The following is a 23,976-nucleotide window of genomic DNA, read 5'->3' on the forward strand; positions in this document are numbered from 1 at the left end:
CACTGCTGCAGAGGAAATGTGTCTGATGCTTCTTTTAAACGTTTTGAAAAAGCAGGTGCAAAGTCTGCAGCACTGTTTTGAGACCTACACACATTGGATGAGAGACTGTCGTCAGGTCAGAACAGTGAGAGACACGTGTTTTTCCTGAACTTTAATGGATCACATGTAGACTGTTGTTGTGCAGTGAATACATGCTTGTCAACCAGTTTTTAAAGTTCAGCAGCAAGAAATAATCATATGTTCCAGACACACTCAACACCAGTTCATGGAAGAAAGAATAATGCATCACATCCTATTTAGCAGCAGTTTGTCAAATGAATTGTGGCTGTGCTCATTTAAATCTGCAGCATTAAGACTGTGCTAAATTGAAAAACTGTGGAGATGCAATATTTTGTGCTGACAGTTATTTGTGGCAGTGAGTGAAAGTCATTTATAGAGATTTACCGCTTTTCTCTGTTTTATATCACTTTAAATTTGGTGTCTAGGCTGCTCAATGCAACCAATTTGAAGATGTCCACTTGGGCTCTGGAAAATAATTACTAGCAGCTTTCACTGTTTTCTGAAAATTATTAAGCCAAACGACTATCTGAGTGCTCACAGAAATGTTTCACGACTTAATGGACAAAAAAAGTAATCCTCAGTTGCCATAATACACAAGTGTCCACTGGTGAGATGCATTTCAAGAAATATTTCCTCTGTGCCAAGTTAAGTCTAAGCCTGTCGAACAAAACATGTCCATCAGTCTGCAGTTTAACTCACTCAGCCTCTCTGTTTCCTCTTGCTACCCAGATGGCAATGCTGCTGAAGCTGCAGGAGTCGGCCAACTACATCGAGTCTCCAGAGCGGGAGGGCTGCCTGGATCCCACTCTGCAGGCGACACTCTGAGGAAAACACGCAACTGTCAGTCAAACTGTGGAGCTATGGACTCTTTATCATGGCTGACACTGCGGGTGCAGTCCCAATGAGACTTTAAAGACTCTATTAACTTTGCTGTGTGCTCAGTGAGCAGCGACAAAGCTAAATGTAAAGGACCTACAGAGAGAGAGAGAGAGAGGGAGAGAGTGATTATGGACGACGGGTTTGCTCTGCCCTGCTATCAGAACATTAGAAAGACAAACTGCTTCCATAGGAAGCTGTGATGATCACGTCAGGGAAAGACTTGTCTCTTCTCTGCCCTCAGTTTGTTCCACGTGGGTTGTTGTTGAATCTGCAAGTGCATGGTAACCGGAATATTATGATGCAAAATATTACCTATACTCTTACTGATCAAGACCCATTCTGTCCTTTTTTGCTTTCGACTGTCACAACCTTCGCACACGAACAACAACTCTTGGTGCTTACTGTGCTGGTTTTCTTTGAAGGCGCATGCTTCAGTTCACAAAGGAGTTCAGAGGTGTCTCTGACTTCCTCAAAAGTAGGATCGTCACTCGACAACAGCCAAAAATGCACTTTATTTTCTATGCGTGGTAATTGGATTTTCGGAGGCTGCGCCAGTGACTGTGTGTCAGTTTGCCCAAATCATGCAGTTCATGAGTGATCCCTCTAGATGGCAGCATCGACTCTTTCCTGCCTCAGTGCTCTCCTGGTGAGCTCTCTGTCTTCTCAAAGGTGCTCAGTAGAGAATATAACACACTCTGTAATAACACAACTTGAATGTTTTTTTTTCTTCTTTTCTTATCACTTCAGTCATGGATCAAATATCAGAAGCTGCGAAGCTATAAGAGAAACATGCATGGGTGAATAATGAGTAGAATAAGGAATTGGTTTTCAGGTCAGTCTGTAAAGAAATGTCATCATCGGTGCACTCAGTAGCTGCTGGTTTCCTCCAGTAATATGCTGATATCATAACCACAGAAACAGACACTGACCTTGCTCAACATACTGTATCGTAAACACACAGAACAAAAAAACAAGAACTGCTCGTTTGTCTTGTCTGCCAAAACGGCCTACCATTTCTGGCTATGCTTGCGTATATTCTGTATTTAGATATCGGTTTTAAGACAGGAAATTCTCTTGTGATAGACGAGAAGACAGCTTTGAAACTCTTGATTTTGTAGGATTTTATACTGAGTCACCTTCAACGATCATCTGCATACAGCAGCGACCACCTGTGTGTACCCAACATGCCATTATCAGACAGTGCAGAGACAAAATACTCCCGTTCATCAAACCACAGGGCGGACGAGGACCACATCAGTAAAAAAAAAAAATGCCATCAAGCGATAAGAATCTGTCGAAAAAGAAACGTTTTTCCCTCCTCATGGCATTTGCTCTTTATATCTTTGATAACATACCTTTTTTGCAAACTATAGAAATCAGTTTCCTTCTCACATGCCGTTCGAAGAGTTCGTGTAAGAGTAAGGGCTCGGGGTAAGAAAGGTTGAAACTCACGTAGAGGTGGCCTCCTCCTGTTCCTTTCCTTATCTGTTTGCACATAATATATGTTAGATAGTAGATTACAGAGAGTATTTATTGCTCACATCCTGACTGTTCTTGTGATGGAGGAAGAAAGACGTGGAAGAGGAGGAAGCTGTAGAGTAGGTAGTAGAGATATTCTTAAACCTCTCAGCCATGTGCCCCTTGACCCTGAAGTACCTCAGACTGCCATATTCTGTCCAGATGTTCCTCTACTTTCCAAAACAGGGTGCTGGTGTAAAGTAGAGACACGATGCCTAAGTCTATCTGTGCCTGAAACACAATTTGGCCTAAAGCTGCCTTTGAGCTGCTTTAATCTACCACGCAGAGGCCTCGATTTAGAGGAAACATCATCACTTCCTCTCACCTACTCTGATGTCACTTTAATGTCGGCACCTTGATGCCCAGACTCGGGTGGAGAGTGGGTTATCACTTTTGACCTTTGGGTGGTAGTCAAGACGTGCGTGTCTGCAGTAGATGAGAATGTGTATCACGAGCGAGCTGCTTGTGTGACACCATTTTAAACTTTCAAGACATCTTTGAGGAGTTGCCTGAGAGTCGGGAGCAGTGTAAGAACAGATAGTAGCCTGGAGACGTGATGTCGACGCATGTATCCCTGATGTGTTTCCCAAAGTTTAGTTTCATTGGACCTACCACACTTAACCTTATCACGGGAGGGATTTTTAATAACTGGATATCTTCCTCTTTTCACGTTGCTTTTAAGAGCAGACATTTGTTTTTTTCTTATGCAAATATTTGTAAAGGTTTCTTTCTCTTTTGTACATGACATCATTATTGTAAACACTGTAAATAGTCAGTGCATCTGCGACAACAATCACTAAAACGTGTAGAGGTCTAAGAGAAGGCATGGCCCCTGTATGCAGAGAACGGGCGTCCTCGCTGGTTTTATTGTCTTCCTCGAGTTGGAAGGAGCACTTGGCTTAAAAAGGGGCCTAATAATGGTTGTATGGCATGTCTCTATAGCCACATCAAACCCCATATGTCTAACATGAGCAATGGACACAATAAAGTCATGCCATTCTTCACATCACTACCTGTCTGGGCTGTCTGTTTACATTATGTTTTCCCACTAGAGGGCGCTAATATTAGGCTGTCTGACTGTTTTCTCCGTATGTGGCGCTTTCTGTCATGGCAAAATATTATTTTCACCTATTCAAATGTAAGTTGAAATGCTTGTGCAGGCGGAAAAAATACGTCAGTATTTTTCCTGCCTGCGTTGGTTAGAGGTCCTAACATATGATGATGTGACTGAAGTGGGGAGGGGGGGGGGGGGTGAAAGACAGGGAATGGGTGGAGTTGTCTCCAAGCCCACCGACCCTCACGCTATATATATTACCTAAGACCCCTGCAGGCTCCTTCATCCAGAAGACTGATCGTCTGTCAGCACGATGCCAGGCAAACCTGCCCCCATCAAGAAGGCCCCAGCTAAGAAGGCTGCCGCGAAGGCACATGAGCCCGCCGCGAAGGCACCTGAGCCCGCCCCGGAGCCTGAACCCGCTCCCGTAGAGGCTCCACCTGCGGAGGCTCCACCTGCCGAAGCTGCACCCGCTGAGGCTGCCCCCGCTGAGGCACCGGCCGAGGCAGCTCCCGCAGCCGAGGGAGAGGCTGCCCCCGCCGCCCCAGCTGAGGACACACCCGCTGCTGAAGGAAGCGCTCCAGGTACCTGAAGGCACCATTATGACGCCGTAAACGCCTCTTGAGGATAAAAGTGTTAAGTTAACTTTAGTAACCTTAATCAGGTAAGGCAAGCTCGGAGGTTTGACACTGACTTGAAGTGAAGCTGCTGCTTTGTGAGTGAATAATTTAGCAGTACAGATGTAGACTTGGTCACAACAACAACAACACCAGGCTAAAAATCCAAATTTACTTTATGAAAGTTATAATATTTTGTTTTTCTTCAAACTGTTTAAGAAATGGTTTGTGGTGTTTCTATTATTATGTCCACCGCATTCATATTAATGATGGTAGGCTAAATAATAGAAACACTTGCAGTTCAGCACAAACTGCAGCCTATTATTATTATTATTATTATTATTATTATTATTATTATTATTATTATTATTATTATTATTACCCTCATGAAGGTAAGATTTCTAGCAGGACTGTTGTTACTGCATTGGATTTAGCTTGGTTTATCTATTATACTGACACTGGCTAATCGGCCTCTTTTCACTCAGTAATAGTATCATGGGTTGTCTTGCACTTGTGGAGACCAGGCCTCCTGTAATATAAAGCCTCTAAAATCCAGCAGGGGATCAAACCATCGCAATGAATTCAAAGCATGAAAATAAACACTTTTTGCATTATGTTTGTCTGATTTAGCGATGCTAAAAATACTAACACCGAGTCACAGCACATGCAGCAAAGGAGCTGCAGTGACTGTAAGGCCCATCACTCTTTCTTTCTCAGTATGTAGTCATTATATTCATGGAGGAGGTAAAACTGTGGAGACTGTAATATTCTCCAATGTTTTCCATCTCCAAGTGCAACGAGTGTATCGATGTCACTTTGCAGCTTTGCAAATTACAAAAATATTGAAACTATAGAAGATTGAAAATTGTAATATCTAGAAGTCACAGATAACTGCATTAGTTTATGCACCTTTTCTCTTGGATCCACTGTAGATCTCTTTGCATGCCAACATGTATCTAACATCTAATGCACTTGCTGCAAATGCTAAATCACACTGTGATTATTAACGACCGTTTTCTGGCTGTTAATTTCAGTACATTTCTAATAAATTAGCCTTTGCTGAATCCCTGCATTGTGCAGAAACATGAGAAGTAACAGAACAAGTAGCAGCACAAAATGCATAGGACTTAATATGATGGGTAAAAACCTGGACCCACCATCACCAGCATGGTACAAGTAAACCCAGAGATGAACTGGTTGCATCTCACTCCAGACAGTGGTTAGTTAAGTACGTCAGTGCTGGATGCAGAGTGTCGAGTGTCTGGTTTTGTTTTTGCCTGTTAACCTCAACATGTAACCCCTAACTTCAGCTGGTGCCACAGCCAACGAGGAAGGCGCTGATTCGACAGCTCCTGCTGAGGGTAAACACACACCGGGGGCGGCCCACACATACAAGCTGTAAAGCATAATGTGTGTGTCTGTGTCCCACTGTGCACCACACATGGTGTGTATGTTTCTTTCTCATGATCTGTTGTAATTACTCTCTGTAAACGTCCATATGTGTAAGTTTCTTACCAACCCCTGAGGTGGCTCAGGGGGCTCCAAAATCTGTTCAGGTGTCAGTTTTTGGGTTCTAAAATCTGCTCTTGTCTGTGAATATGGAAAGCTTTGTCTCCACTGCTCTGCCCTGCTGCATGCTACAGCGGAGTGTATCTTGATCAAATTAGCTTGAAACTGATTGATTCCCAGCCTGAGTAATGCCATCATGTATGTCACTAATCGGCTGTCCTAATGGCATTTTAACGCTAGCTGCTGCGCCCGCTGCTGAAGACGGTGCTGCTGCTCCCGCTGCAGATGCTCCCCCAGACGGTAAACATAAAGCACCACACAGACATGATCACTCAACCAAAATACACAGCAAACAGTGATGACTGCTTTATTGAAAATCTCATCAAACAAGTGCTATCCATCATGCTTCTCCCAGCCGTGAGGACTAGCGGCTTCTAAGAACCTCCTGATGTCTTTTCCAGTGAAAATCCACAGCGATTGACGGGTTGAAATGTCACTATATGGAAAAGATGCTCTGGACATTTATGTGGTCCTCATTGCTGGTGTTTGTTCCTAAAAGCAACATTAACCTCCTGCTTGTTTGATGCTAGCTGCTCCAGCAGAAGTTGAGGAGCTGCCAAAGGCACCCACGCCTCCACCTCCTGCAGGTAACGCCAGCATTGACTCCCTGCTGTTAGCTCGGTCCGCTTTGAACACCAAAACAAGGTCAATGACAGATAATATGAGAGGAACAACGCAAAGATATTCAGTTTACTATCATGTGTGTCAAAGAAAAGCATCAAATCCTCGCTTTATAGAAGTTAGAAGAAGCAAATATTTTATATTTTTTGCTTTATAAATGACTAAAACCATTTTTAATTTATCAAAATAGTGCAAATTAATAATGCAGCTCTGCTTCAGCTGATGACTTAGGTCCTTGAGATATGGATATGCACAATTTTAAATAGGTTTGAGAGTAAATCCCACATAATTAGAGCTGAGACAATTAGTTGAATAATCAATTGAGAGCATAATCTGCAGCCATTTTAATAATCTGTTTAAGAATAAATATTCCTTTGTTTTATCTTCTTAGTTTTAGAGATTTTCTGCTTTTCTTTGTCTTATAAACCTTTTCTTTTTTGTTTTAGACCTTTGGTGGACAAAATAAAGACGTCACCTTGAGCTTTAGGAAAGTTTGATGGATACTTTTCACTTAATCGTTTAATCGAGACAATAATCTGCAGATTAATTAAAAATAATCGTTAGTTGCAGTCTTAAATTTTAATCATGTAGAATGGAGAGTGTGAGGGTAATTATTTTCAATGTCATTTCAGTTTACTGTCGTCCACTTCAGGCCTTAACTAATCGGCTCTGTTTGAACCTCCGTCAGTCCCCACCAGCGCTCCTCTGGACATAGCTGTGGAAGATGTGAACGAGTCCAGCCTCACCATTAAATGGACGACTCCAGAGACCATCGGAGACTCTGGCCTGAACGGGTACACCGTCGAGTACCGCAAGGATGGAAGTGAGTCACAGTTTGTGTGTGCGAGGCTGCACCTGTCCCCAGAGTGTCAGAGGGCAGATGGACGCGTAGCCGGGTCCAGGCCGTATACGGCAGGCAGCATTTCACCGGCTGTCACTGTATCTCCTGACACCACTTTTAGCTGCGCTCGTTTGCTCAGATGACAGCATGCCTTCTGAGATTTCACCATGACGGCCAAAGTGTGCTCCTTATGGGCAGGATGTTTGTAAACTTGTGTCGACAGCTGATAAACCACTTAACATCTCCAATCAAGGGGTGTTTTATGCATCTGAGATAGGAAAATGTTTCAGGAGGAATGTGTGTTTAAAATACAACCTGCAGCCTTATGAAGCTGTCATGACATCTTTACTTTCAATGTGGAAATGCACTTAAAGCTGCATACTGACACAAACCCTGGGTTTCCCTGCAGCATCAGACTGGGTCGTAGCTCAGGAGTTGACCTCAGCTAACCGCTACTGCATCAAGAATCTGACAGCGGGTGACCTGCTGCATGTGCGCGTGGTGGCCGTAAACGCCGGCGGCCGCAGTGAACCGGGTACACTTGCTGGGCCTGTGCCGATCCGCGAGGTTGCTGGTGAGTATTGCAGAAACCTTCACAACTCTGCTTCATAAGACTGCAATCTGAGATCTGTGGGTCTGCACATGAGTGTAACTGTGTCCGAAAGTGTCCAATATGTCCAAAAAATGCTGTTTTCTCCACAAAGCACCTAAAAAAAGTGTCAGTGGTATTTTTTCACCAGCTTTTAAAATGTCTGTCTTCAACCTCTTTATCAGGTGCTTACTGATAGTTGTAACTCATGACCTATCCTTAAAATACTCATGTTGCAACCAGGGAGGCAGAGGTGGTATTAACTGCCAGGGCCTCAGATGGACTGCACACATGCATGCACATAAATCCCACAGGTGCTGACAGGACCTTTCATTAGCTGTAAATCATCCTTTCATTTGTCCACACACCTTCAGTCGTCACTGCAGGTGTGACAAATAGGAAAATAATAAAAATGATAATAATAATTTTCTACTTGCATTTTGATTTTCTTAAATGAATAGCAGCAGTCTGTGGACCCTTGTTTCTCGCTGGTAGCTCCTAAAAAGATATAAAGTTTATTTATATAGTACCTCAGTGATTTCACGCTTTACAACCGTAAGACATGAAACAACATAAAACATTAAAAAAGATTTTTTTTTAATTAAATAGCAAAAGCAAAATGAGGAACAATCACTAATAAAATACCAACATGCTTCTATATACACACGCACAATGTTCATATAAATATGGAGAGATTACAAAAAAAGAAAAGGACAACCAGGCCATGATAGAAAGTCTCTCCTCTTTTAATATATGGGATCTGTTGCAGCATATAGTCTGCTGGCTCCTGCTGCGTCAGTCAAGATGATTTAATGAGGACTAACTCAGGCAAAGGAAAACATGTGACCAATGAGCCATCTGGACTGGAGACCATATTTTTTACTGACTTAACCCTGTCACTGTCACCCCACTGCCTTTAAATTTATGGCTGTGGCTCTGGAGCTGTCCTGCTGTCTGGCACAGAGATCACTTAATGCTATTACAGTAAACAAACAGTCCTTAATATAACGAGTTCTTAGGAGCTATCTGACCAGAGAACAACACAGTAAATCTGACCAGGCATTCAGTGCCGGCTTTCAGGACTTGGCAGGTTTCCCTGCTTGCTGCCAGTATTAGTATTATAAGTATTGAGGTTCAATACCAAGTCCTGCTCTGTAATACACCTTCCATCATCTAAAACCATAGACTGTATAACACATAGTGGATGGAGCCCATTGGTTTGTGGATTACCAGTTTAAAACCTTGAGTTTGGTTATATGGCCATCCCTATTTGACCATATGTGGTGGAGAGGGTGGAGTTGGGGAGGACACACATTGCTACGCCTCTATCCTGATTGAATCTGACTGAGAACCCGAGGTCACGCCTTTTTAGCAACCTTTCAATCACAATGCAGCGATGCCTTAAAGAATATCCTTCTTTATTGTCATAAACTCATTAGGAAAGTGTTTACTCAGGTAATAAACCAAGTTAGAAGTAGAGTCATTTTCCCATAAGCTTACATACAGTCAGACTCATTGCAACCAGTGGAGTCGCCTCATGCTGGCCTTCAGAGAGAACGCAGGTTTAAGGCATTGACTTCACTTTTTCATACCAGGAAGCGAGTCACATTGACCTGTAGGGTTGACCTGAGCTAACGTGCCTGGCTGGCTCGAGGTTCAAACTGCTGCGAACAAACAGGAAACTTTAGGGGAGAAATCCTGTTATGCAAACAGAACTGCTGGTCAACTGAGGGGAGCGAAACATGAGCCTAATTGACGGATTCTGGGTGGCCTGTCGAGGGTAAAACCAGCTGTGTGTCCGTCACATGCTGTCCTGACCAGACAGCCATCGACATGTACAAGCTTCTGATAAAGACACGCTGTCCTACATATGCTGAAAGCCCCCCACAAAGACACTTTATCCAGAGACAAAGACAGATTATAGATTGTTTGCAGGAGGACCTGCTGGCTGCTAGATGCTGTAATGCCAGCGACACTTCTGGGCATTGCTGGGAAGTGTGTTGATTAGCACGGATTACTGTTTGAGCCAAATCTGGAGGCAGACCTGATCCTCGTGGGGAATGATGATTCCAGGAGCTGCAGCCCTGCCTGTGCAGCAGTGCTGTCGTGGCAAATGTTAGGGCGAGGAGGGAGACACGCACTGGGCAAGAAATCAGGTTAGATGGGGAGCAACAGAGGGACAAGGGGTGACAGCTATAAGGTTGATGGGTAGAGTTAAGGGGACGTTTTGAGTGGATGAGCGGGGTGAGGAGAGGTGTTGGGAGGCCAGCAGCTATGTTGTTTCATGTATCCTGTAAGCCCCAAGAGCTTTTCAGACATTTGCTGCTTATGCAGAAACATGCAAGGGATGCTGTTCCTGACACTTAGCACCGGGCCTGAAAGAAGCCACCCAGCATAGTGCCTAAGTCACAAAGTCCCAACTACAGTGCAATTCAATCCATATTATATTATTCACAGCTAAAGCGCACTGGCACTTATCACGCTCGATTTGAGTGTCTATAGTTTCCAATCTGTTGCACTTTGGGGTTCCTAGATGTGATGTTTGACCACTCCAGTTCGTTGAAAGTGATGACATCTTCCTGCTGCTTCTTTGTGCATGACACGAGGGAACACGTGTCGGGGTCCATCCAAGGGTCTCATCACCAAAGCTATTTTAAGAGCTGCTGGATGCAGAGTCTTCCTCTTTTGCCTCTTTCTACCCAGATACTGAACTTTTCCTCTCACGCACAGAAACTTTCCAATGTCCTTTATCAGTAGTAGTCAGTAAAACTGGGACATGGGTTTATTATTTCAAATGTTGTATTATGAAAGTACCAAAGGAAACACTGGTAGCAGTTTATTTGTCAGAAACTGTAAAAAAAATGAATAAAAATTCTTCAATTCGACATCTTTACATGTACGTTCATAACTGATTGTGGGCATAATCAGTTGAAATATGTCAATGCTAATGATAAAGAATCTTGCAAACAAACTGGGACTGCAGCTAGTGATTATTGTGAGTTTGCTCATCAATTAATCGTTTATAAAATTTGAGAAAGATTTGAGAAAAGTTGCTGTTTATAATTTCCTGGAGTGATGTCTTCAGTTTGCTTTTTTGGTCTGTTCAAGAGTCAAAAAGCGAAAGATACTCAAAGTGCTCTTTATACAGCAAAGAAAAGCAGCACATTTTAGAAGCTGAAACCAGCATTTTTGCTTGAAAAATTATTGAAAAAATAGCTGAATATCAAAAATAGCTGCAGATTAATTCTCTGTCAATTGACTAATCAGTTAATCAACTAATTGTTGCACTTCTTAATCGTTATTTATACCACATATTCGCATAAATTTACTATGAAAACTAATAGAATTGCTGTTTTTGTGGTAAGTTTGGCTCATTTGACAGTATGAACTGTCTGTTCTCTCCTCAGCTTTGCAGTGGCGGGTCTATTTAGGTCTCGTTGACCTGCCATTTTGAGCATACAGGACTTTGCAGACACAAAGTGTACATTACAAAATTTGTAGACGCTACTCGTGTAGCTAATGATGTTAGCTAATTTGAGCGATTTATATAATTATTATTACAATGATTTTTACATTTTATCGCCAGTGCTTTATTTATGGTTTTAATCATCCATTGTTTTTAAGTTTTATTCCTCTTTTATTCCTCACGCCTGTCTGTTTATTCATGCGTCACTGTGTGTATATTATTATTAAGTATGACTAAATTAACCAACAGATCAGTTAGCATGTCTGGCTTGACTTATTGTTTTTCAGACCGTCCCAGGATCCGCGTGCCCCGTGCCCTCAGATCCCGCTATGTCAAGCAGGTTGGAACACAGATCAACCTGGTCTTCCCCTTTATTGTAAGCCAGCACATGAACACACCGTCAGCACAGAATACATGTACACTGTACACCTGACAGATGTTCCACTTTACCTTGCATCCTCTCCCGCTCGTCAGGGAAAGCCCAAACCTGTGGTGTCCTGGCTGAAGGACGGTCAGCCTTTGGATACAAAGAGGGTGAACATCAGGAACAGTGACAAAGACAGCATCATATTCATCCGCAGCGCTCAGAGGGAGGACTCCGGTGTTTACGAGATGACCGTGAAGGTGGACAGCTTTGAAGACAAAGCCAGCCTCACCCTTCAGATTGTGGGTGAGTGTTAACATTCAAACACACACATGAACACATAAGTGCTTGCGTGCGACGTGTAAATGTTGACTTATTTCAGACCTCCCCGTTGAATCTGCTCAGCTGTTTGCGCATCTTAATTGTTGACTTACTGGTTGTGAGACTCGTGACTTGCTCTGCCAAAAATTCAAAGCACTACCTAACATATATCACACCTCTAACAATGATGCCCTTTGACCGCAGAGTGTTTGACCCTGCTGTCGGCTGCTGCTGTTAAAATGTGTCGAGGCATTACCGTACAAATATACTGTCCGCTTACGTCTACCTCGGCTCGGAGCAGACGCCTTTCATGCTTTGAGGAACACACTGGTCATTATTTTAATCCTTCTTAAATACGGTGTTGTGTCCCCTCAGAGCTGCCCGGCCCTCCTGCCAGCGTGAAGCTGGTGGACTCCTGGGGCTTCAACGCTGCTCTGGAATGGACCCCTCCCAAGGATAGTGGCAACACAGAGATCACCGGATACACCATCCAGAAGGCTGACAGGAAAACCGGGGTATGGCAGATGTTCACATACAAAGACACCACACCAATCACGCTGCCTGACTGTTTGAAGTTGCAGGCATGAACTGGATTCACGGGCCTTAGTGGGAATCCCACCGTAGATAACTGTGGCGTAGTTTACTGCCATCAGAAACTTAACATGAGCTGTGCATGCTGACTGATTAGTGATATTTTGAGGGGACACGTCAGCTATGGTGAAGCTGCAGAGCCTGCACACATGATGTCGCTCCTGAAGGCAGAAGTAGAAGCTTTACATTCACACAGCACTGCAAGAGTAAAACAGAAAAATGTGGGACTGGAAAATATTCTTTTCAACCAGCAGCCAAGGAGGGTTATTTTGGATATTGTATTTGTTTATCAGTGGCGGCAAGAATCACTTCATTGATCTGATTCACCTGTACCAGAACACTGGCAACACTTACACCAACAGGAGATGGATGTGCCTTGAAGTAAAGACTGTATTTTAAATGTGCGACTCATGGTTCCCTGCAGCTGTGAGACTGAAAACATGCTAACCTGAAGGTATCAGACTCTGTGCTTTTACTGTTGTGTCTCCGCCTGCAGGAGTGGTTCACGGTGCTGGAGAACTACCACAGGCTAACCGCCACCGTCTCAGACCTCATCATGGGCAACTCGTACTGCTTCAGAGTGTTTGCTCAGAACCAAGTGGGCATCAGTGAGTCCTGCGCTGTCACCAAGGAGGTGGCCACCATCCAGAAGACAGGTGACCTTCTTGATTCACTGCTGAATTCTTCAGGGTCAATTTGTGGCTTTAATAAAGAGTTTAGTGGCAGGGCTTCAGTGCAAGTGGGTACTTATAGTTTAATGAGCTGCAGTAAGTCTGTGAGAGTCTTGAATGTGTGTGAGTGTGTGTGTGTGTTTAAAGGGAAGACTGGAAATGGCCTTGGCACTACTTAAATAATAAGTGGGTAGCTCTCTTGGCCCGTGCTCAGCTATCACTGAAATACATTTTAAGAGCCTCTGACAACATTAAGAGAGCTGGCAGAGCAAATGTTTCTCTTCCTATGTGTGTGTGTGTGTGTGTGTGTGTGTGTGTGTGTGTGTGTGTGTGTGTGTGTGTGTGTGTGTGTGTGTGTGCGCATGCATGCATGTTCCTGTGTGTGACCTGTAAGGAATGTCATATAGATATATGTGTCAGTGCAAACTGGTGGTTTACATGAACACTTTGAACTGTAATGATGACATGAACTACAATCTTTGACATATATCAGTATTGCTAAAATACTATTATTATTGTAATATTGATTTCAAGCCCAGCCCTGTCAGTGGCAACTGTGTAGATATTCTTTTCCACTAATATAAGACAGAACTTGTCTGCAGGATGTGCTGCACATTAAGAGGTCAGTACACTGGAGATGTTGAATTTGGGGGGCTCTGTCTCACCATTTCTTCTTTCCCTTTCAGTCTTGACACAAGTATTTCTGTCACTTTCCATGTGAACAACTATGTACACCGCTATGGGTTCCAGGAGAGACTGTCTGGAAACGTGTGCCTTTATGTAGATATTTAAATGATCAGCATTTGTCTGTGAAGGCTGGCGTGGCTCTCCACTTTCAGAACATGTGTGACATTTTATTTCTGATGTGGTCGGACATCATGCCATTCGAAGTAGGTGATCCAGAATAAGCTGACCCTTAGTCCTGCAAGCCCAGCGGTCCATGCATCTGACTTGATAGCCTGAGGAAAGTTAAACTTTGTGCAATTTGTTTGGACAGTGCTTCAGGATGGATAAACCAGCTGGGCTGAGATATTGGCCAATATAATGTTGTTTAGTGCAGTTAAGTACAGCACAGTTCTTAGAGCGAGAAACTGCAGTACAGAAATGCCAAGGCTTTGTTTAGTTTATTTTGTCAACTGGAATATATCCTGCTGAGTGCACATGTTGGTCACAACTCTTTAAAACTACAAATTTAAAGGAGTATAATTCAGGCTTTAATCGCACTCCATCCTGTTGCTCCTGCACAACCCTGAATTCAAAGTGTTCTCCACCATTTTGAAACTACAGGGACGGGACGCGTTTGTTCGTTAGTTAGTCAGTTAGTTAGTTTGTTTGTTTGTTTTGCTAGAGTCGGTGTGACACACACATGATTGTGGCATGAATAAATCCCCAGTTTGTCATGATAAGAAATAGAACTAGTACACATAAGAGTCAGACACATGTATGGCACACTTATAACAGATTCCACTGAAATAAAGTACAAGAATTGTACAAATACATATTTTAAAAACTTTACAGCAGGACTGTGTAACTTTTGAAAGAAGAACTATCACATTCTTCCTCGTACAAAAAAAGTTGAATTCATAAGAAATAAAACGTACTATTGCTCAATTCAGGGGTTTTGCTGCTGCAGCCTTAGTTGGTCTGGTATGACCAGTAGCTAATGGTAGCTAATGTAAGCTAATGTTATTTCTGTATAACGACCATTACTGTGTCACTTGGCCGCCCTTATGACTCTTCTCCACTTCTGCTTCAGTTTCAATAAGGAGAGATCAGTTGCAAGTGTATAACAGGACATTTATTGAGGTTAACCTCAGACCCCATCGACATGATGTGTCTTCATTTAGCAGAGGCCGGTGAAGACAGGAGATAGGTGGAATCCCCTGGTGTCTAGATCCTGGAGTGAAGCCAACAGAGGCAAGATGAAACCTCTCAGATCATCCTAGGAGACAAGGTGGTGATGGGGAGGTGGCGAGTTGCGTAATCTTCGTCTGAAAGGCTGAATGACGGCAACACAGTGATATTTAAAGAACATCATCTGAGGACAGGTTGGCTCGTGCGACCTGCAAAGAAAGATCATTTGCCAGATGTGACTGGGTCTGAATTGTGAAAGAAGGGAAAGCAGAAGTAATGAAGAGAGAAAATAGAGGGAATTCCCAACAGAGAGAGAATCAGAGGGGAACATCTTCCTTATTTAACTCTCACCAAAGCTTTATTACATTAGCATTACTGTCACTTGTAGCCACTGTTCAGCAAAACCTACATACAGCAGTGCTTGTATGCTGCAGCTTCTTCACAGTAAACACTGTCCTGAGCTGTCAGTAATTACCATCCTCAGACAGGTGCTTGTAATGTTACATATAGGATTTAGTCGCTGGTGAGATTTTAACCTGGTTCCATGTGTTCACAGGTATTGTCTACAAACCTCCTGAGTACCAGGAGCGCGACTACAGTGAGGCACCCAAATTCACCACCCCCCTCAGTGACCGCGCTGCCACCGTGGGATACACCACCAAGCTGCTGTGTTCTGTTCGTGGATGCCCCAAGGTCAGACACACACTCCTATTGTACATCTTATCAGTGTGGCTTGTCCTGATAGCTGATAGCTAATGCCGGTGGCTGGGATTTTAACCTGTGGTTGGTTGTTTGGAGCACAGGCTCTCTTTGGAAATATCTGGAATTGAGATATTTTTGATATTTTAGGTGGTCGAACTCTATTTTCCTGATCCAGTATTTATTAATCTATATATATAAACAGTTTTGTTGTTACTGGGGAGCCTCGATAAATCATTTTAGCGTGTGGTATACTGCTTCAAATGAGGTATTAATGTCACCGCTATAAAGATCCACTGTAGAACTGGGGCAGGGCTTACGCTGGTATGTCTATGTGAAGTTTCAGTATGTCTCTCACTGTTCTTGGCGGCTGCTGCTCTGGTTAAACATATCTTTACAGTTGTCTGGCTGACGTGGGCGGCTTAGATGGCAGGCAGTGCTGGAAATGCAGTTGATTATGCGTCCTAGCTGCCCTTGGCTTCTCTCTCCAAGGACAGCAGCGGTTGGACAGTGTGCATGCACCAGTGTGCGTGACACAAATCAAACAGGTTGGTGTAGGCTCAGACTGCACTCAGCATGTGCCTGAAGAGGCTGAATTTGACTACATGAGCAGGTCTGTCATGATAATGATATATTGTCCCAGATGTAATAGTAATAAACAATCATTTTATGCCACTGATGTAAAGCATAATCATGCAAATAAGCAATAAGCCTTTGATTTTTAAGAATATGCAGACGTTGGAATGTGGAAAAAAGCTTTAAAATATTCATCATGGTTATGTTTTACAACTTATATTGACAGGCCTTGACACAAGTTAGTGCAAGGACTCAAGAGAGGAGGGACTGGTAGATATTCATGTTTCAGGGACAGCCAAGAGGGTCCAGAAACATCAGTGTGAATTTCTTAAATGTGGCATGTGTTTGCAATTTCCAGAGCGGCGAGTACAGCATGTTTGGAGCTTATGCAGTGGCTCATCACCAAGTGGATGCGCGTGTTTGAGAATAAGGACCCAGTTGCTCATTCACACCCTGAAATTAAGATCTATAAACGTAGACCCTCTGTGGCTAAATGAGTCTTCTGGGCCTATCCCTGTGGACCAGCAGGCTTGAGTTCTGCAATCAGAGCAAGCGAATTGTAGCAGCTGTGTGAAAACAAACCCAGTGATCATGGAAAGCGAGGCACTGAATACCTCCCTCATATGGGAGACCCACATACTCAGAAGGTGTACTTAACCCACGTTTGACCCTGTAATTATGACACTGCTGTCACAGGTTAATACCTCAGTGTCAACAATTACGCTTGACTTCAGTTCAGTTCAGTTCAACAATTGAATTACATTAAGTAAAATCTCATTTATCTCGTCCACTTGTGCACACTCGTTCTCTCTCTCTCGTGCTATTTTATGTCTCTCTGTATATAACTTGTATAAATTGCATTAGTATCACACTTGGGCTGTAAGTGTGTTATAGCATGTGTTTATTAAGTCACTTTCTCCTCCCTGGCTCAGAGTCTGGATCGCATTGAGAGCTGCTGAGGAGGCCTAGCAGAGAGGCATGTTGTGTGATAAGTTGTCTTGCTGTCTGATAACGAGCTGTTGCATATAGAGGCAGAGACTGTGTGGGGAGCTGAGAGGGAGAAGGGGAAGAGGACAGATAAACAGGGGTGGACAAAGAAGAGACAATGATAACAAGCGTAGCCTGTTAAGTGGAGATGTTGCTGTATCGCAAAAGGCACTATTTTTGCCACCTATCCAGACTGCAGCAGTGCTATCAGTGTGGCTGCCATCCTCACACATGGATGCCCAAAAACAGAAACATGATGGGACAGAAAAGAGAGAAAGGACATTAAAGAGATAAGAGCAGGAGAGATGACTGAATGGATTTACATTGTCTTTATTTCTGTCGGTTAATCCAGACTAAGGGCTCATTTTCATGTCGGTGTTGCCTTGACTGCGTCACTTTGGTATCTCACCATGCGCCCCAAAGAGAGGAGAGGTGCGGTAGAGGGTGTGGCCATGTCAGCGCGACAGCGTACTGCAATCTTGGTGCCAAGAATGAGTGTGGCTTGCATAGAAAGCTCAGCACTCTTGTGATCCAGAATATTTTGGTCACTTGGTGAAATCTCACCCATGTAAATCACACAGCTGATGTGATTACACAGACATGGTATTTTTTTTCTGTCTGACAGAATAAAGATTTATGAGTGATTCTTACCAGCTCTGTAGTCCACAGTTAGCAGGTAGCCTATAAGGCCTCACCTGTGTCCTACCTTTAGAGTCACCTGAAGGCAGCAGGTGCCTGTAGTCTCTAATTGGAGTGATGTTGCACACTGTCAAACCCCAAATGCACACAGCAGATCTGCTGGTTGAATTTTGTGCAACGAGCACCAGACTTGCAAAATAACGATAGAACCCTTGTGCTTATGTGCATATTAAAGGCAAACCAACAAGAGTCTGAGGCAGACGCATTGTTCACACAGTAGATCAATTAAACATTTCTCATTCAGCTTCACCCGGGGCGTTTCAAGAACACTGTGATCATCTTCTGCTGGTTTATTGGATATCAGGGAAGCAGCTCGCTGAACATTTTGAAAAGAAAGCTAAAAACGTATCTCTTCTCTTTAGCTTTTAGCTATTTAATCTATTTTTACCTATATTTATTATTTTATTCTGTGGTTTTATGCATTGTCTTTAGTTTTATTTTCATCCTTATTCCATCTTACCGTTACTATCATGATCAGGTGGGTTTTATTCTCCATCTTATTTTACATTCATTTTTTATGTCCATCCTGTCTTTTCTATGTACAGCACTCACTAGGTGCATGTGATTTCTGTCTTGTAAAGCACGTTGTGCTGCAATTCCTTTATGAAAGGTGCTATACAAATTAAGTTTATTATTATTAGAATTCACCAAATTGTCCTTATCATATTAAAAGGTGATCCATCCTGCAGTTGATGATTTTTCAGTCTGGACCAAAGTGGTGGACCAACCTGCAGACAGCCCAACAGTGCCGTCTGCAGTGAAGCGCCACTAGCAGGATGAAAACACATTATCTGTATACTCTTCTTCTATAAATCATTATGCCTTTGGAGGCTGTTTGCTGATTCAAGCAAAGTATGATCTCATGTGATCACAGATTTTGGACTGCCCCAGTCATGTAAAACCTGCAGGTGTGCAGGTCTGATGACTAGAATGGTAATGCCATCACCATTGGTTGGAGGTGTTCATTTGCAATAACATCATAACACCTGCAACAGCACCTCCCTGCTGCCAAAGGCTCAGATATACAGTACTTGGTCTACTGCCGAGGATGAAATGTCCACCCCCTGGCGTAAACTTAGCGGATGACATTAGTTTTCACTGGAACTGAGCTCAACAAAAACTTTCAAAATCCATCCAGATGTTAAACCCTGCCCCTCCTCACCCTGGTACTTGCATAAAAATGTCAAACTTGCAATGTCAAAGTAATTTCATTGACCCCTGATTTCACTTTTAATCATCTTTTTGCATCAGTCAGTTTGTTGCTATTAATCTATGTCTGACCTTCTTTACCTTCTCAACTCATACGTCAGCCCCCAAACTCCCTAAAATAGACGAACCATCTATTCATAACTAACTCATAACTAAATATGTTTCACGCATCAGTGAGGATGGGTGGACACAAACTGTTCTGAAATGCATCAGCTGATGTGAAATCCAATAACCAGAGTCGCCTTGCATGAAGCCGGACTGGGAGGAAATCCACGCACCAAGAGTGTCACTGAAACCCAGTGCAGTACATGCCCGAGGTCAGGAAAAAGACTTGAGTTACTCCAATTCTACCGAACTGTCACACTCAGCACAGGCTGAACTCACTGAAGACCGGCTGGCAACAGACTGAAAGTCCAGTCCGCTCAAAAGTTCAGTTTGTCCGAAAACATGCGTGAAACAAAACAAAGAGCAGTTCTGATTGACGGGGTTGTTGTCATGAAAGTGTGATATTGGGATTTGTATCGACGTATTCGTATGCTGTTGATAGGTGAGTTTTTCATTGTCTCTCCTCCTCCTCTCAGCCTAAGATCGAGTGGCTGAAGAATCAGATGATCATCGGTGACGACCCCAAGTTTCGTCAGATCTCTAACCAGGGCATTTGCTCCCTGGAGATCCGTAAGCCCTGCAGCTTTGATGGTGGTGTGTACACCTGCAGAGCCAAGAACGCCCAGGGAGAGGCCACTGTCTCCTGCAAGCTGGAGGTCAAACGTATGTATCTACAGACACGTGAAGGATAAAGTTTTCTGTAAATACCGTTCAGGTGCACTGAGCTTACAGAATCTCTCTGAGGGGAATTGTTCAATGTTTACGAATATGCAACCAGCAGCTGGTTAGCTTAGCTTAGCATAAAGACTGGAAAGAGACAGCTTGCTCTGTGCAAAGGTGTGCAGCACATTTTAAGTTCTCCAGTTGACAAGTTACATCTTGTTTGTTTGATCTGACACAAAAGGTAAAAACAGATTAAATGAGATGTCACTTGTTAATTATTGAACTTTAGAGGTGCTGGCAGGTGGATTTTGTTATTTCTGGACAGACCCGGGCTAGCTGTTTTCCCCTGTTTCTAGTCTTTATGCTAAGCTAGGCTAACTGGCTGCTGACTTAAGCTTGACATTTAACGTACAGTCATGAAAGTTGTATCAGTCTTCTCATCTAATTCTCAGCAAGAAAGCAAATCAGCGTATTCAGTAGCGGAATGTAGCTAAGTGATTAAGTACATATACTCAAGTACTCACTTTTAATGCTCATTTATACGTCTACTCCACTACATTGTGGAAGCCAACATTGTACTTTTTACTCCACTTTTTATGCTGTGGTACTTTCACTTAAGTAACAGATCTGGCTACTCCTTCCACCGCTGAGCATCTCCCAAAAAGTCAAACTATTCCTTTACATGTTGGAAATTTGTTTGAACCTGTTTTCAGTCCCAGTTGATGATTACAGTTTCCATGACTCCAGATTCTTACCAAACAATGTAATTATTATAATGTACCAGAACTTAACTCCATTATAAAAACATAACCTGTATATTCCCCTCCAAACAGAGATTATTCTGTCAGATGCCAGCAAGGAGAAGGGCAAATAAACCAACACCCAAACCTGCAGAGGTAAGGAGTGCAGACACATCCATCCCTGTGCCAGAGAGACTGTTCTGTTGTCCAGTGCTTTGGACACCAAACATCCGACTAATGGGGGCACATTTCTTTGTTATATATTTCCTCATGATATCCTTTAATCACACGTAGACACCTTCACTAACACTGCTCATCACACAGTTGTCATCAATGAATTACAGCGTTCTTAACCTCAAAGCATCACATGAAAACCAGTAACAACTCATTTGTCCTTCCCTCTTGCCCTCTTCCTGCTTCTCACATGTATCGCCCTGCTTCTCCACCCTCCTCCTCACTACATCTCGTATGTTGCAAGCCCTGCTTTTGGATGTGGTAATGTGCCAAAGATTAATGTCCGTCAAATGGAAATACCGAATTTCATGTTTTTACAGCTTTAATGTTTCTATTTATACCCTCGCTGTTAGGCAGCCATATTCAGGTTTTGGTATAGGCACTTCCATTTAAGCTTTTTAAATGCTTCAGTGGTGTAGCCTTTCAAGAAGTGTCAGGGGGCTTTGCTCACAGTGTCATTTCAACTGTTGCCAAGGGAAGCATGAAGTGGTGAGAGACAGTGGCAAGATGGAAAAAGACAAAAAGGATAGACAAAGTTTAAAAAAAGCCATTGAAGGGACGAACAGGATAGCTGAAGGTTGTAACGGAGTGAAGGATAATGGTTTTATCTTACTGTAAAGGGCATACCACTGGGTCTTTATCCTGCACTGTGAAACACGAGCTCTTTCCATGACTGCTGTACATGCAGAACATGTGAGCAAGGGGGTGATTACATTATTTAATATTTTTCAGGTCTCTCATATATCTCCTCTCCTCTGTTCCCCTCTCAGCTTACCGACCACCTCTTTGGCATAAACTGGACTAGAATCTGTCCTCTCCTAAACTACAGTAAAACACACATTAATTAAGTGAAGGCAATTGGTTAAGTGACACATTTATATGTGCTGCTTTTAGTGTGATTAGTCTTGGGCATGCAGTTTGGTCATAATTTACTTTTCTACCCTCGCACCATCACATTTATATTGAAGTTAGAATAATTTAGAAAGAATAAATGACAAAACTTTTTTGTGGTACATGTGAGTTTAGGCAGGTTTTTAGCAAACACTGTTCAAACAGAGCTTAATAGTGTATTTGGAGTGCTGGTGAGTATTTCAGCAGCAGGACAGTGTATGCAAGATCGACTTTCAATAAACTTTATTTCACATGTTTTATGAGAATGAAGAAAAGTGTCATTGTAACAGCTTTGCTACACAGAAAGTACCTGTTAGTTTGCTAAATTCTTTGTTGGCTTCAGTCTGTTCGCTGGATTTATTGACAATAAGAAAAATACAGAATATCGTGCACGTAAACACAAACTACTTCTGAACTGTGTTTATGTCTAGTCGACGTCAGTTATGGTTCACACATGGCACAATGTGACCCCTGCCAAACTACAGTCACCTTGAATGCAGGGCCTCTATTCCTTCTTGTACTCGTTTGTCATTAGCACATAAACTGGATGCAGTTGTTGTGCTACACGCACACTACAAAGCTGACCTTCAGTGCGGACGGGGAGGCGTGTTTTCACACTATACTGCAAATGGGGTCGCATGCCTGCCTGACCACCTCGAGTGATCAGATCTTAATGCATCCTCGATGTGTTCAGATGCATTCACACCTGTATTTACAGCTGTCCACTTGTGATCAGATTACCAAAGGCACGTTTTTCATGCCAAGTGTAAAGTGCGGCCTATGGATGACGTGATCGTGCCTGTGAGTCTGTGCAGGGTGTCGGGATGTGGTCCCGTAAGGCACAGCCATACATGGGAGGGCCCCTCGAGGGGGAAAACGAGGGATTAGGCAGGGAGCGCCTTTGGGTGGGGAGGGGTGGCGGGGTGATGTCAGGGTGGTACTCCACAGCTTCTAAAAATTACTCCAGATGATCTGACACACAGCCAAGCTCTTCACATTACCATGAGTCAACAGGCCGAGTGGAGTGCTGTGAGAAGAAGGGAAAATGGGCTAAGAGGGCAGAAACCCAGCCAGATAATCCTCGGTGGAAAAATCTCTCTCTCTCTCTCTCTCTCTCTCTCTCTCACACACACACACACACACACACACACACTCTTTCCCAGAATATTCCTGGCTGAAGTGATAATTAACACCTCTTGACCTCATTTAACCCTCTCCTTGCTTCAATTCTCTTTCCACCAGTGCTTTAAATGATGAGCAGAAGTTCAGGTCTTATGTTTTAAGGTGAGTTTATGTGTGTGTGTGTGTGTGTGTGTGTGTGTGTGTACATGCCCAAATAACGTAAATCCCTCTAATCCTTTCTGTGTGTCTCTCTCTTATCTTGCCCAGAGTGTTTGAGGAGGTGCAAGAAAAAGTCGTGGCTGGCTGAGCAGTATTGTGTACATAATGAAAAAGAAGACAGAAAAACATACCAACATCTCCATATCCCTCCCCCTCCTCCCCGTCACCCACCCACATGTCGCTGACTCACTCACTCATCCCAGTATGCAGGGAAGACCCATGCCGCCCGACCCACCCAGTTTGCCAAATGTTGTATGCTATTTTAGCTGGCGTCATGTATGTAAGGCTAAATTTACCATGTGTTTTGTTCTGCCTGAGTCCGTGCGCTGTTTGTTACAGTGAATGTACAGTATGTACAACATAATAAAACAGTGAATCCGTGGACATGCTATTGCAATGACTGTATGGACGTCGAATAAAAATTGTATTTTATTATGGATTATGTGGATTTCTACACAAATTCCAAGACACTGTATGATGCTTAAATGCTATGCATAGTTTTAGGCTAGAAGGATTTTGAGGTTGAAGAGAATGAAGACTTAACGGACAGCACTGTGATTGGCCCTCACGCTGGTCCGTCATTAGAATTCATTATTACTGCTGTGAATCCAAGCTAACTACAGTCGCTGACCGTGGTGAAGGAGCAAACTACAAACCTTTCGAACATGATCAAAACCAAGATGGATATAAGACAAAAAAACAATCTTTAAAACCCAAATTAAATGACAAAATGTCTCCTCAGCAAGACAGCTAAATACATCAAGATCCAACCTGAACATCATGAAGGCACTGACTTGGTAACAGCCATTAAAATGCA

General features: G+C 43.1%; 2 protein-coding genes across 10 annotated transcripts in view; both read left to right on the forward strand.

Annotated features, from left to right (window-relative positions):
• nav1a (neuron navigator 1a) overlaps window positions 1-3,466 on the forward strand; it is an 82,924-nt gene extending 79,458 nt beyond the window's left edge. For all 9 annotated transcript variants that reach the window (XM_076742156.1, XM_076742157.1, XM_076742158.1 and 6 more), the window contains one exon: window positions 790-3,466. In XM_076742156.1, the coding sequence (XP_076598271.1) occupies window positions 790-885 (96 nt within the window). In that variant the 3' untranslated portion in view covers window positions 886-3,466. The remainder of the gene's footprint in view (window positions 1-789) is intronic.
• A 358-nt stretch (window positions 3,467-3,824) lies between these two features.
• Window positions 3,825-23,523, forward strand: mybpha (myosin binding protein Ha). Its single transcript, XM_076741555.1, has 15 exons — window positions 3,825-4,095; window positions 5,439-5,489; window positions 5,878-5,937; window positions 6,228-6,284; window positions 7,007-7,141; window positions 7,569-7,733; window positions 11,502-11,590; window positions 11,689-11,884; window positions 12,275-12,414; window positions 12,987-13,146; window positions 15,572-15,708; window positions 19,767-19,953; window positions 20,787-20,849; window positions 23,061-23,102; window positions 23,208-23,523. Exons 1-13 carry the CDS (start codon window positions 3,825-3,827, stop codon window positions 20,825-20,827), a joined length of 1,689 nt encoding a protein of 562 aa, XP_076597670.1. The 3' UTR covers window positions 20,828-20,849; window positions 23,061-23,102; window positions 23,208-23,523.
• The last annotated feature ends 453 nt before the right edge of the window (window positions 23,524-23,976 follow it).

This window comes from Chaetodon auriga, chromosome 10 (assembly GCF_051107435.1).
Source record: "Chaetodon auriga isolate fChaAug3 chromosome 10, fChaAug3.hap1, whole genome shotgun sequence".
Lineage (NCBI taxonomy): Eukaryota > Metazoa > Chordata > Actinopteri > Chaetodontiformes > Chaetodontidae > Chaetodon > Chaetodon auriga.

Excerpts from the sequence above, each read along its gene's own strand:
- mybpha (XM_076741555.1), top strand. The coding sequence starts at position 3,825 with ATGCCAGGCAAACCTGCCCCCATCAAGAAGGCCCCAGCTAAGAAGGCT. Across the intron at positions 6,285-7,006 it reads CACGCCTCCACCTCCTGCAG|TCCCCACCAGCGCTCCTCTG; the intron begins GTAACGCCAGCA and ends AACCTCCGTCAG. Across the intron at positions 12,415-12,986 it reads AGGCTGACAGGAAAACCGGG|GAGTGGTTCACGGTGCTGGA; the intron begins GTATGGCAGATG and ends CTCCGCCTGCAG.